The 13,420-nt window shown below is 33.5% G+C and overlaps 2 protein-coding genes across 7 annotated transcripts in view; one reads left to right on the forward strand and one right to left on the reverse strand.

Annotated features, from left to right (window-relative positions):
- LOC111504252 (uncharacterized) overlaps window positions 1–13,420 on the reverse strand; it is a 650,330-nt gene that overhangs the window by 110,004 nt on the left and 526,906 nt on the right. The gene's annotated exons all lie outside the window — the stretch shown is intronic.
- On the forward strand, window positions 7,841–10,246 carry LOC141483369 (uncharacterized). The gene is made up of 3 exons (XM_074177944.1): window positions 7,841–8,242; window positions 8,345–8,425; window positions 8,539–10,246. Exons 1-3 carry the CDS (start codon window positions 8,014–8,016, stop codon window positions 9,591–9,593), a joined length of 1,365 nt encoding a protein of 454 aa, XP_074034045.1. The 5' UTR covers window positions 7,841–8,013; the 3' UTR covers window positions 9,594–10,246.

Genomic DNA, 13,420 nt, shown 5'->3' on the forward strand with positions numbered 1-13,420 from the left:
CGTATTCAGTCAACGGGTAGGTGAATTTCGAATATCTAACATATCTCTTTTTTCTCTTTTTTCATCACTTCACAGATTCAAATGACCTATCCATAGACCAGAGGCAACAAAAATTATTCAACAATGAAATGGAAGAAATTATGGAAAGACATGATATTGACAGATAATCTGAAGTAAAATTTAGATTTAGGAAGTTTTAATAGAAAAGCAAAATCAGTTTCTTTCAAATTCAAAAAATTGAACAGCAATATGAATAGAAACTTTGGAATACTAGATCCTGTTTGAGAATTTTCATTTGTCAGATTAGTTGTTGACATACTGATTACCATATTCATTCCTTCTCCTTGTCCTTATACACCAGAACCTATAAAGTTACTAGCTGCTAGGTTTATTTCTCTGAACATCACGATGACCAATCTTGAAGTTGTCGGCATTTTCCGTGAAAATTGATAACGTAATTTCACTACTGTTGAGGAATAATTGACTAGCCAATTAGGCTAGCTAATTGAGTAGTATATAACAGCTGGATTTTGCCAGAAGTGAGTGGAAAATGTTGAACTTAAATGGTTACGTAAAGCCATAGAAATGTGGTCTTTTTCTGAGCTGTAACATTTATTATCTGGTATATTGAGATTTGTCTTCATTCACTTGAAATGGTTCACTTATGTTAATGATTAAAGGACTTGCTCAGTTTGTTAGGGTGATCTGGCTAACTACGAGTATGGACAAGAAATATAATAATGAATGACCAGAGTTTGTAAAAGCCCATACCTAAACACAACTAATAAAATAAAAAACAAGATAATAGAAAAATGTGTCATATGTGACATTGTATACTTTGAGGGTACGACAGTTTATACTTATTATTACTAAGTAATTATTTCCAACATAATAAACTCTTGATGAAGAAAACTTTTGCGACGGTTGAAATTCCAGGGACATTAAAAAAATATTTATTTTGTACAACTGTCGTTAAAAGTGGCATTTTTAATGTTTGTCAAAAGTATTGAAAGATGATGTTTACAAAGTAAAGTGTTAAAATTATTTGTTACACTAGTGTTTAAAGTGTTTTTAAACACGAATTTTTTCGACCAAATAGCAATAAATAAAAATATAAGCAAGCAAGTAAGTTTTATTATGAACAATACAATTACATTCTGTTACAAATGTATTATATACATTAATTACATTACTGTTATTATTTAGAACAATTGTTGATATTAATACCGGGCGATGTTGAAGAGCATTCTAATATATTTGAACTATCTGAGTTGACAATTTCATGGCCATTAACATTCAATTCTTGAAGTGAAGAGAACGATGCTGTAACGCTGGAGCCAGCTGTTGGAATTATTATTCCAGCAATAGCCTTTTTATAAGAAATAGATTGATCGATGTAACCCTCAGCTACTGTTGTCGACTTCCATCCTCCGTGTTTTATATCCATTATATTTGCTCCTGATTCTGCTAGCAAAAAAGCAGATAACCTTTTGGAACAGTGACCTTTATATTCATTTGGTTCAGAGAGGTTCAGAAACTCAGCAATGGTAGAGGGTATTTTCCCAAACGTGTTCATACCAACAGGCTTGGCACTGCCAGTATTTCAGATAAAAACCTTGATCTCTGTCTGTTTATAATTCTGTTATTCCATTAACCAGCTGTCGCACTCCTACGAACGACAACCCTCAGAAGTCGAAACTTGTGCGAGCTAAAGACTAACGAGGTCTTACTTTTTAACGTGTGATTCCTAACAAAAGGTCTTAATGCAACGTATCTATTAAAATAGTCAATGGTTTTTCCAACAATGCACAAAAAACGACCTATTTCCGTCTTCTAATAATAAATGGCACAGCTCTTCACGCCGGCAGGCTCAAATATTTCGAAAATAGTAGCAACTTTCATCATCAAATATTTTTCATCTGGCGCCTCATTTATAAACCTCTGGACTTTTTGATTTTTTGGGCCTATAACTTTCATTTTTCCGCTTTGATTGAGAATGCTATTACCTTGAAATATTTGCTTGTAATAACACCATTTTTAACGAGGGCACTCGACTTCATCATTGTAAACTTGCTCCACAAAGTTGACGAGTTCCATATTTTTGATTTCTCTTCTAGATAGGCTAAGAAGACGGTTTCGCTGAAATTTCCTTTGATGTTTTTAAATCTACACCAGCTAAGAAAATTATAATATTCAGCATCTTCAATATCGTCAAGAATACACAATTCCTCACCATTGTTCTTCATTATGTGATTTTTAAATAAAACGCGTGAGCTGTAAACAATACTGTTTGTTGGTAACCAGGTGATTAGGAGTCACCTGGCACGGCCACTTCACAGCAAATGCGATAAAATGAAAATAGTTAACTGAGAAGAGATGTCAAAATGTGTTCTTATAGAAATATTGAATTTATCTATTTTATTATGAAAACAGGACAGTTGTACAAAAAACTTTGTATGATATTTGGAATACATATATTCTGACAATAAATAGCATACATGAAGTTGAAAATAAATGCAAATTTTTCGGATTGAATATGATACGCAAAGAATAATTACATGGCCACTCACTGAATACTGCCCATTCAGAGGATACCTGAATAAAATAGGTCTGTATAACGGAAACATCAGTTGCAATGTCACTAGAGGAAAGGGACACCTTGTCATATTTTATGCGGATGTGAGGCACTGGATAACAGAAGGAAAACAATTTATAGACAATCCAAATTATGTCCAGAGAAATATAAAAAATATTCAAAACAGGACCAATAGAAATTAGAACAGGAAACGAGATTGCTAGAAAGACTATCATGCTCTTTGCGGTTATAGAAAGTTAAATTCAAATTCAGTTTCTGATTTTTTGAATACCGACAAGTAGTCGTCAAAAAGAACAATATAGACAAATATAAAACCTGCTTGAGAATTATACTCAATCAAATGTTATTACATGAATTCTCGAGTATGGCATATCAACAATGTACCCCTTTCTTCTCACTCTAACCCACAGCGCTGGCCGTATTTCGAACAAACGATTCTCTTGCCTCTCTTCGCATGACTCAATATTCAGTGTGCGATAGACATATATACTATTAACAGTGAGCATATGATATAAAACTATCACCACTTTTTGAAAGTGATTATGAAAAATTTGATGAAACAAGCAGAAGATGATCTTGGGAACATTACAGAATCTCCTAACGAAAGGTGAGTTTAATAAAATAATATTTTCAATAATAAGCATTCAACATGTTCACAGCCGCAGAGCCTATATTTTGAATTTCTATATAACTTTAGCGTCAATGCATGGTTCGTAAATTTTAGAACCCCCAACAAAAAAAAACAATAACTCTTTCCTTCACTTGGATTCATTCTGTATAGGAAGCAAATACCAGTAAGAACAACCACCTGTGAAAAAAGAATGATAATATATATATATATAACAAGCCTAATGTAGTTCTTTTCGACCAATAGAGCAAGACGATATTCCTCGTGGAGTTTTCAGCTACCGGTGAGGCGAATATCGTACGAAAATATAAGGAACTCCGCAGACTTCATCCAGACCACTCTGTTGATATAGCTGTTCAGAGAGTTGGAGTCGTTGGTAGAATTATGCCCTCTCTACTTTCGAATCTTAAGATCTTGCCGGCTTGCCGAAGGATTGGCAGACATCTTGGCCAGACAAATGCAAAAGGCTATCATCATTCTTGGCTCATTACGTCTGCACACATGATTTAGAGACCACATTTTTGATATCTTTCGAATTAGAGGCGGTATAGCTAAAAAACGAAATTCGACAATTCTACTTTCTGCTGAATATTCCAAAACAACCACTAATATTTTTGATGTGACAAAGAATTATTTTATTTCCCCAAAATATGGAACTTTTGTCCAATTTAACCGACCTTGTAGGTTTTACCATTTCCGAGATAGCAATAGTGGGATCAGCTAGAAAAACGGCCTGATACCTATAAGTTGATTAATTTGGGAAAGATATAATGCTGTTCAAAAATTCAGTTCCACTTCTTTGCTACTATGGATAGCCACTGACACATCATCTGCTTATAAAACTGAGATAACAGTATGCATATATTCTGGTTAGTTATTGATAAATATTAAGAATACTAATGGTACCGGTGTATATCTTTGTGGAACATCTAGATCTATATTATTTGGTTCAGATTGAACTTCCTCGAGTCTCACAACTTTCTGTGTCTGAGATATGATTATTAACCACCTTAGTACATTTTCCCGAAATCTCAATGAATATAGCTTGGTTTCTGTATGGTCAAAATCCAAGCAATCAAACCAACACGTTTACTTATAAGTTACAAGCAATTATCTGAAACTAAAAGTCACCGATATACGAAATAGAACTTTATTTCAGTTCATGTCAGTTTTCATTTATTGACTGTCGAAGTGGTTATGGGTCCCCTCAGATGGATGAAATAAGCAGATGTAACGAATATAGTTGCTATCCTTGACTTTTAGCATTTCAAACTGCCGTTGATTAACAATAATACTGTTTATAATAGGGGAGCCCAAGCGGGGATTTCCGGATTTACTAAAGCGCGGCAGATTAATATACAGGGGGATAACTTATACTCGGTTATGTACCTCCACCAAATATGAGCCCCATATATAAGGCCCCCTGTGTGGGGTAAAGGATCAGATTAGAAAAACAGATTAAGGTAGGGTGAGTTAATTACCTGCTAAAAAGTGTATATTTCAGTAATCTGACAATTTGAGTGACGTAGAGAAAGGGGAGGGCAGCAAAGTTGTAAAAAAATAACGTCATTTCGACATTCTCGAGCGTAGCTAACTTTTTTTTATTTTGAAGGAAATAATTCAAGGATAACGAAAAATATATAATCTGACGATTTTCGCAAGCCGAAATAACAAAAATTCGTCGATAAATTTTAATGCGTGCAGCTGTGTGGTACCTATATTTCCCTCTCCGAGTTTCTATTCCTGTATTCTCTATTCACTTTTTCTCTATCTATTACTCTCCCACTCCGTCCCCACTCTGAATTCTGTGGCCATGACGCCATCACAGCTAATCACAGAGACTCGTTCGTGATGAAGATGAAGATGATGATTAATTAATCAATCAATTGATGGATGTAACCGTTACTACGTGGTAGGAAATCATAATGAAGAAAAGAGAAATTAAACTTTCTATGTTTTTTACCACTTTTATTTGTAACTAACGTTACTGCAGTTTCGTCCTATAAGGACATTTTCAAACTTTTACAATATATAAGGACATTTTCAAACTCATACAATACTAGTACTATGTTGCTGTATCGAGCTTTTCCAATGTTTTGACAGAATCAGAATCAACGAACTTAGGCGTGCGCAGCGTTATAGAACAGTGCTTTAAAAAATTGTTCTACAGCGCCATCTAGTGGTGAGTTACAGAAAAATAGATAGCCTAAAAACCTTCTCTATGAAAACTCACTCATATAAGTCAAGTTTCATCACGATCGGTTGAGCGATGTAGAAGTTTATCACTTACAAACCAAGCAACCAACAAACATCCATTTTTATATATTAGACTAGTACTATGTTGCTGTATTGCTGCTGTTCCAATGTTTTAACAAAATCAGAATCAACGAACTTAGGCGTGCGCAGCGTTATAGAAGTGCTTCAAAAAAAATGATAGCCTAAAAACCTTCTCTATGAAAAGTTACTTATACATGTCAAATTTCATCACGATCGGTTGAGCGATGTAGAAGTTTATCACTTACCAACCAACCAACCAACCAACCAACAAACATCCATTTTTATATATTAGATTGAGATGAACAAATACATACTCCAGGTTATTTTCGTGTTATCGGTTAATTTCTCAGATATTTCCTATTGAGACAGGCAGACATACAACCAAGAAACATTTCTGAGAGTACATGTGAAATTTTGATTTTGACTTCAGAACCACAACAACGCGGGTTGTCAGTCATTTCTCTTGAAACAACTGAAGATGAAAAACCAATTTTAAAATGGATGTCCATGGTTATATCTTCAGTATACTCGTAATTATTATAGTATTCCTTCTCACAGCAACTAGCCGAAAAACCTCCCATCATGAAGGGAAAAAAAATTCATTATCGATAAAATATTTAAATAGACACTATAGATAAAAGTGTAGTGATGGCATATGGTCGCTCACTATAAATAATTTTGAAACATATGCAACTGTTATCTTTCTATTTTCGAAATAATATAAACAAATGGGGTGGGTCCGTCATATAAATACCGATTTTAACTTACTATATCGGCAAATTGACTTTATCGTATGATTACATACTCTTATCGAGTGATAATAAAACCAAAATTAGTAGGTATATTCCGTTGGTACTTCAGAATTAATGCGATGACGAAAATAGTTATAGGTGGGAGTAGTCTGATGTTGAGGTAAAAATAGTATGTCAATATTGGCATTAAAATATCAGTCAAATAATAATTTGAAGAATTATTATTCTGAATAAAATCATGATCATTTGAAGTCGTAATGCTCGTAATGAATGGCATAAAATTCTCTAATGTGGTCGTTCGGTCAAAACTAATTTTGTGCAATTTGTATATTTTGATAGTACTTGTAATTCAGAATGTCACAACAAAAATTTAAAATCAGTAACATTCACTGTTATGAAGGTACTGTTGTCGAAAGCTTTTGTAACGTCACGTGCGATTGTTGCACCTGAACTTTATAATAGCATACGAGTCAGGATTAAAGATAATAAAATACGGGCTGGTAGGCCGTGGTGAAATCAAACTTATAGTGCCAATCGTTTCGTCTAATACTGCAGCAGCCATCATCAGTGGTATTGGGCGTTGACTACGAGGAAAAAGGTTATATTCTGAAGTCTCAATTCCAACATTCACGATCTCACTATATATCCATCATATTATAACATTACCTTATACGGTTCTTAATGTAGAGCAAGAAAGTGGTACATGTGCCCACTTGGAATGACTAGCTCTTGATTTGCGGAGGCAAGGGCGCTGGTCGGTTCTTGATTTTCTATAGAAACTCAATTATAAGTGCTGACAAGGGTTACCAAATTGAAAGTTCTTATTTGGACACCATCTATAGAAGTTTATACAAATAATGTACCTTTGGAGTTTTGATAGGGTTTTGCATTCTCAACCTTGAAATTAATCAACTAACGGAAATACTAAATCAAAATTGAAAATTAATGGTCACTGTATGAAGAAATTAGAGTATCAATGATGGCCTTTCCATTGATGGCTATTAGTAGAAATGATTACAGAATTCAGGGTCATGCTCTAGGGTTTGATAAAACTCAAGAAAACTCAAAGCTGTTGTTTTTTACTCCTTCTAATAGTCTCGTCTGATTCATGAGATTCTGGATTCCGGCTGCCTTCAGCTATAGTCACCTCAGACCTATATTTTACACTGCAGCCAGACACATGCATGATGATCTCCTTGTGTCCAATTTATCCAATTCATTTCTATTTTTATACTATTGGTGGTTTTTATACTTTTATTGGTTCTTATGATTTTCATGATCGTATGTTCTTTATGATTTTGCGATTTTACGATTCTACGATTTTTTATGATCCTATGATCTTTATGATTTAGGATCTTACGATTTTGCCTGGCAGAACTATAATAAAAAAACTGCTGTAAGAAATATCTTGATGACTCTACGATCAGTTACAGTTACCAATTTCAAAATATGATTTTATATATTCCATTACATGTTCTCTAAGAGATGCCAGGCACAGAAAATACCCTTTCCAAACTTCATTCCTTACACATAGAATCGGTATCGGTTCAAAGTTCAAGCAATTTTACAACTTGTTACAGGCCCAGGTATTTCGTTTTTCCGCTGCCCAAAGTACAGTGAAAGGTATGCATTCAATATATTCACCATTAATTTTTATTTTACCTATCTATACCTTTTATGGTTTTGTTGTATAAAATTATTCATAACGAAATATACCGCCGGCATTTGCCAATCCAAACTCATTTCAATCTTTTTTCAAAATGTTCAGTTTATCGATTGATATACTTGAATTTTTTTTTAGGTGTCAACGTTGGAAAAATGTATTAGGCTTCATTGGGAATCATAGATATGCAACTCTTACCCCAGAGCAGAGTCACAATAGAATTAAAATTTGCAGCTTACATTTTAGAGCCGATGATATTGTGAATTCTCGTATTCATAGCTATGATGTTCCTTCATTGCGTCTGCCTCAAGATGGTTCTCAGAAAGGTTGGTTCAGTGAAGTTTATAGATTCAAATGATGAAAAAATCTTATTCCACTTTTTAACATATGAAATTTACAATATCAATTTTGTTGTTTAAACCTTCCAGATGATGATGCCATTGCCGGTACTAGCAAGGATTTTATTTACATTGATGCTCAGGTTCAAACGGATCAATTAGGATCACGAGGTGAAATATCTTTTCGTTATATTATATACTTACCTGATCTATTTTTATATACTTCGGAAAAAAAAACGATGACAAGAAAACAATTATTGAAAGTACGTACATCTTTCTTTTAGATGAATGCAGCCAAACATCTGCTAAACTCTCTTCGGGAACTCCAAGAAAAGTGGCATTACGAAAAAAAATTGTATCACTAGAGAAAACAGTAGCTTCAACATCAAAAAGAGCACTGGACGAAACCGGAATTACTCTGGATGATGTTTTCAAGTTTCTGGATCGAAAATATCCTGAGCAATATTGTAAGCTCTTGAAAGCACAGCTTTCTTTGATAAATAAAGCACCAAAAGGGTCCAGGTATAGTGACGAATTCAAACAGTTTGCATTGACTCTTTATTTTCTTGGTCCGAAAGCATACAAAAAATTTTCAACAATTTGTAGATTACCGTCAAAAAGTACACTTCATCGTTTCACGAAAAATTGGATTGTTGAACCAGGCTTCAACGATTTTATTTTTCGTGTTATTGAATTCAGGATTGGGCTCATGAAGGAGAAAGAAAGATATTGTATTTTATGCCTAGACGAAATATCTTTGAAATCTCATCTTTATTATGATATTTCCAGAGACAAAATAGTAGGTTTCCAAACAAGTTTGAATGGGACCTCTACTGACATAGCAAGTAGTGCTCTAACAGTAATGGTCAGAGGTTTGGCAAGCAATTGGAAAATACCACTTGCATACTTTTTCTATAAGACATCAGCAACTTCTGATGATTTGAAAGATATTTTGTTCAAAACGGTACGAAGATGCAAAAGTATAGGCCTAAATGTCATGGGGGTGGTTTCCGATCAGGATTCAAATTTTCAGAAGTTGGTGAAAACTTTGAATGTTACAGACAAAAATCCCATATTTCTGATAGACGATCATAAACTTGTATATTTGTTTGATATCCCGCACTTGCTGAAGTCGACACGAAACAATTTGTTTTCCTATCAGTTTTTACTTCAGGGTGGAGAAACAAGAAAACATTACATAGAAACAATGTATAATTATGATAGAACTAAACAATATAAATTGGCTCTTAAACTTAATAATGACCACATTTATCGAAATAATTTTCAAAAAATGAAAGTCACGTTGGCTTCCCAAGTTCCCATCAAGAGATATTGTTGACCATGTAATAGAGATGGAAAACATATTCATTGAAAATTTTGATAAAATCGGCAGTGAGAAGGGAATTGGACAGTATTTGAAAACAAAATATTCGAAAATTCTTTTCTCACATCCATGTCAAAAATTCCTCTTCGATTATTATATATCTTTATATACAAGAGTTCGGATATACTTTACTTTAAAATTCATGAACCAGGACATGAAGATTGTTAGGAAACATAAATCATGCAATGTAAAATTGAATATTTTAAATCATTTATAGACATATAACATTATATAATTGTATTATTTTTGTTAATAAAACATGTTTTTCTGAATGTATGTTTATCATTTCATCAGTAAATCACTCTGATATGTTTCTTAGATCATTTATTCATGAGTTTATCTATCATGTTTCTAGAAGTTGATCGACAAACAACTACTTTCGTATCTTTGTTTATCTGTCTGATACAACCGAGCAAGCGAAGTTTCAACTTCGGAACGTCCCCTGTAGATATCGCGAATAGGAACTGCCCTCGTATAACTGTCATGCGGCCGGCGGCTTCCAGACATCGTCTGTCGGCGATATGATTTATGGAAATCGCAAAAAATGCAATCCTGAGCCGTACCGACAAACGAATTCCTTGGAGTGAACCAACTTATAGTATTCGGTAAACTTTGCCCAGAGCCACATATTCTGAATATGACATTACAAAAAGTATATATCTCTCTCTGTACCTCACTTTTAACTCTACGCTACACTACACTTTGAAAATAACCTCTATGACTGAACAAAAGAAGAATAGTTCTAGTTGACTTCAATTTTTATAAAAAATAAATAAAAAAAATCGAAATAACAATATGGACTTTGACTAAGTGTTCTCTACAAAAATGGAAATAATTCTGTATAGTGGGAGGTAACTGATTCAGGCTCGCTAGTGGTAGGGTTGCCCAGTTCTCAGCATGGAATATTGTGACTATAACCACTAAACACTTCTTCAAAATACTCGTATAGTCGAAGTAAACGATATTGTCAACATTTAAAGTTGGCGGAACTCTCAAGGGCCAAAAAAACTAATACATAGAAATGAACCGGCTGCGAAATAGTCCACGTGGACTGCAGAATTGGCGGTTCGCATTGGATAATTTTTACTAACCGAGTTTGATGATTGGCTGAAGTCATATTACGGTGACGAATAGAAATCTGAAATGCGGGGATGATTAACGCTGTTGTGTTCAGTTCAGGAACTTATCGCGATTTGGATGTTGAAATTCGATATTGGTGCAGTTATTACTACATGAAATGTTTGTTATCTGTTTGAAATGTGGCGTCCTTGGACAAGTACTAATAGTAATAACGAGTGTGATAGCAACGCAGACTTTTTTCAGTCTCAAGTTTGGTTTCGAGGAAAACAAACTATTACAAGTAACATCAGATTTGACCGAAATTCCTTTCTCAACTGTACGTAAAATAGTCAAAAACAAACCTTATGAACGCAAGACGCCATGTGATACAGGATTACCTAAACCTTTAGTTGTTCATCTAATAACATCATTGAAAAAACAATATATATGACTGTTACAAAAGCAATGAGATTTCTACAAGTGAAATCATAAGGCCATAACGTGATATGCTGTGACAAAACTCTTCAGAATTGGATAAAGAAACTACATGTGCAATAATAAAGATACGTCAAGCAGTTATGGAAAGCAGAAGAATAGTGGAATTGCGTAATAAATACTTAGAACAAGTAACTAAATATAGATAAGAATAACGGCCAATTTTCTATTTGGACGAAACTTGTTATAAAACTCACGACACAGTTACGAAAGGGTGGCTGATGGTTCGAGAATGTGAACGCCTAACATGCCTGCAAACAAAGGATCGCGACTAATCATTGTGCATTGCGGAGGAAGTAAAGGATGGGTTTCGAATTATTTGAAATTATGTGGAAAAACTTGAGGACTGCAATGTTGACTATCATAAGAACATTGAAGCTAATATTTTCGAGAAATGGTTTGAGAACACATTGATCCCAAATTTGGATACGAATAGTGTAATACTTCCTGATAACGCTACCTACCATTCGCGACAGCTCATCAAAGTACCGAATAAAAATTCGGGGAAAAATGAAATACAAAGTTTTTCAATGAATAACAATTTTTATTTTGAAGATATCAAAAACCAACCACTTGAAATTTTACGGACAAAAACATTTGAAAAATTGTATGCCCTTGAGAGTATTGCTAAAAAGTAGATATGTACACACCATACTGAGACTTTCCCCCTATTTTTGTGTTTTCAATCCCATCGAGTTGATTTGGGGAAAATTGAAACAAAGCATCAGGCGTTATAATAATCTTCCAAAAGTTGATAAGAAGGTAATTAAAGAAAAATTATCTGATATTACCGAAGAAGACTGGCAGAAGAGGATTAAAAAAGTAATTTTCGTTGAAAAAGACTATATGGAGACTGTGAACACTTCCATATTAATGGTGGAAGTAAATTCATTATTGATTTAAATGACGACAGTGATAGTGAAACAGATAATATGGAAGAGGAATTATCAGAAGCTTCCGAAGAAATTTTTATTTTCCAAATTCTTATTATTTTTTTGTCTTTAATTACATTATGTTCCAAATTGAACTTCAATAAAATGGTAATGACTTTACGAACAACGTTGAACTTTTCAAATTACAAGAAATTGTTTTGAATGGACATAATTATACGATTATGAATTCACTCCACTATGATTGCAGTGTACTTCCTTATCAATAGCCATCAATAGTGTCAAGCAAATATTATCGTTTCTTTCATTCTGAGGCGGCTTTTGATGAATAATTAACACAAATAATGAATTATACTGACATCTGGACAAATGTGGTCTAGCTAAAATGTAAACATTTCCATCAGATAAAAAATACTTTCCCCAACTGGAGTTTTTATCTTAATTATTCATCAGCGTCATGGATGAATGTATATAATGAATATCTCACTGACAAGAACTAAAACAATGCCAACAAATCAAAAATATATTGGTATTATCAGGAAATTCATGAAAAAATAAAAATACTATCTACTGAACATGTAGACATGATAATTGTATTCTGCTGAGATCATTTGTCGGTCGCTAGTTTTTCGAAAATTATCAAAATCGATTTGATAATTTAGAGATAAAAAGAAAATATTTTGTTATGCAGAATATCTATTAAATATCTTAGCAACTGAAACAAGTATAATAGATAGACGTACAGTTTTTGTTCGAAGGTATTTGGTACATATTGGTGTATTTAAATCTGTAAAAACATCAGCTTCATTTTCAACATGAAATAAAATTTAGATTGATATTGTACAGGTATTTTGTGACCAACAACTTGACCATATCATTATTTTCAGGCTTCAGGAAATGATATTTTCTCAAGTGAACAACTCCAAGCATTTTGTTAAGGTCGTTAACACAATACAACAATCATTTTTTGAATGACATTTTTTTGTGGAGGACTCAATACTATCTACTATTTTATTTTTTTGGTTTATAATCTTCCACAATCTGAATAATGAGAGCTAAATCAATAGGGAATCTGCTGAAGTGGAATAATGGGCAAACTGAAAAGTTAACCCGATACGTCGAATTAATCAGTAACTTGTATTCCTAAATTTTGCTTACAAACTTTTCAGATTGCCCTTAATTTCACTTCAGCTATTATTTTTCAGATTGTGAAAGGTTATAAACCCCAAAAAACAGTAGAAAGAACAATAATCCTTATTGCATAAAGCATTCAGGTATCGATAGGAATCGCACGTTAAAAAGTAATACCTGGTTAATCATTAGCTCGCATAAGTTTAT

Source organism: Leptinotarsa decemlineata, unplaced genomic scaffold (genome assembly GCF_025532065.1).
Source record: "Leptinotarsa decemlineata unplaced genomic scaffold, Ldec_3_MD MMD2_tig00003335_RagTag_RagTag, whole genome shotgun sequence".
NCBI classification, from domain to species: Eukaryota; Metazoa; Arthropoda; class Insecta; order Coleoptera; family Chrysomelidae; genus Leptinotarsa; species Leptinotarsa decemlineata.

Bases quoted from the DNA above. Each gene is read 5' to 3' on its own strand.
- LOC141483369 (XM_074177944.1), top strand. From the start codon at position 8,014: ATGTTCAGTTTATCGATTGATATACTTGAATTTTTTTTTAGGTGTCAA. The intron at 8,243-8,344 runs GTTGGTTCAGTG...TAAACCTTCCAG, and splicing joins TCAAGATGGTTCTCAGAAAG to ATGATGATGCCATTGCCGGT. The intron at 8,426-8,538 runs GTGAAATATCTT...TCTTTCTTTTAG, and splicing joins GGATCAATTAGGATCACGAG to ATGAATGCAGCCAAACATCT.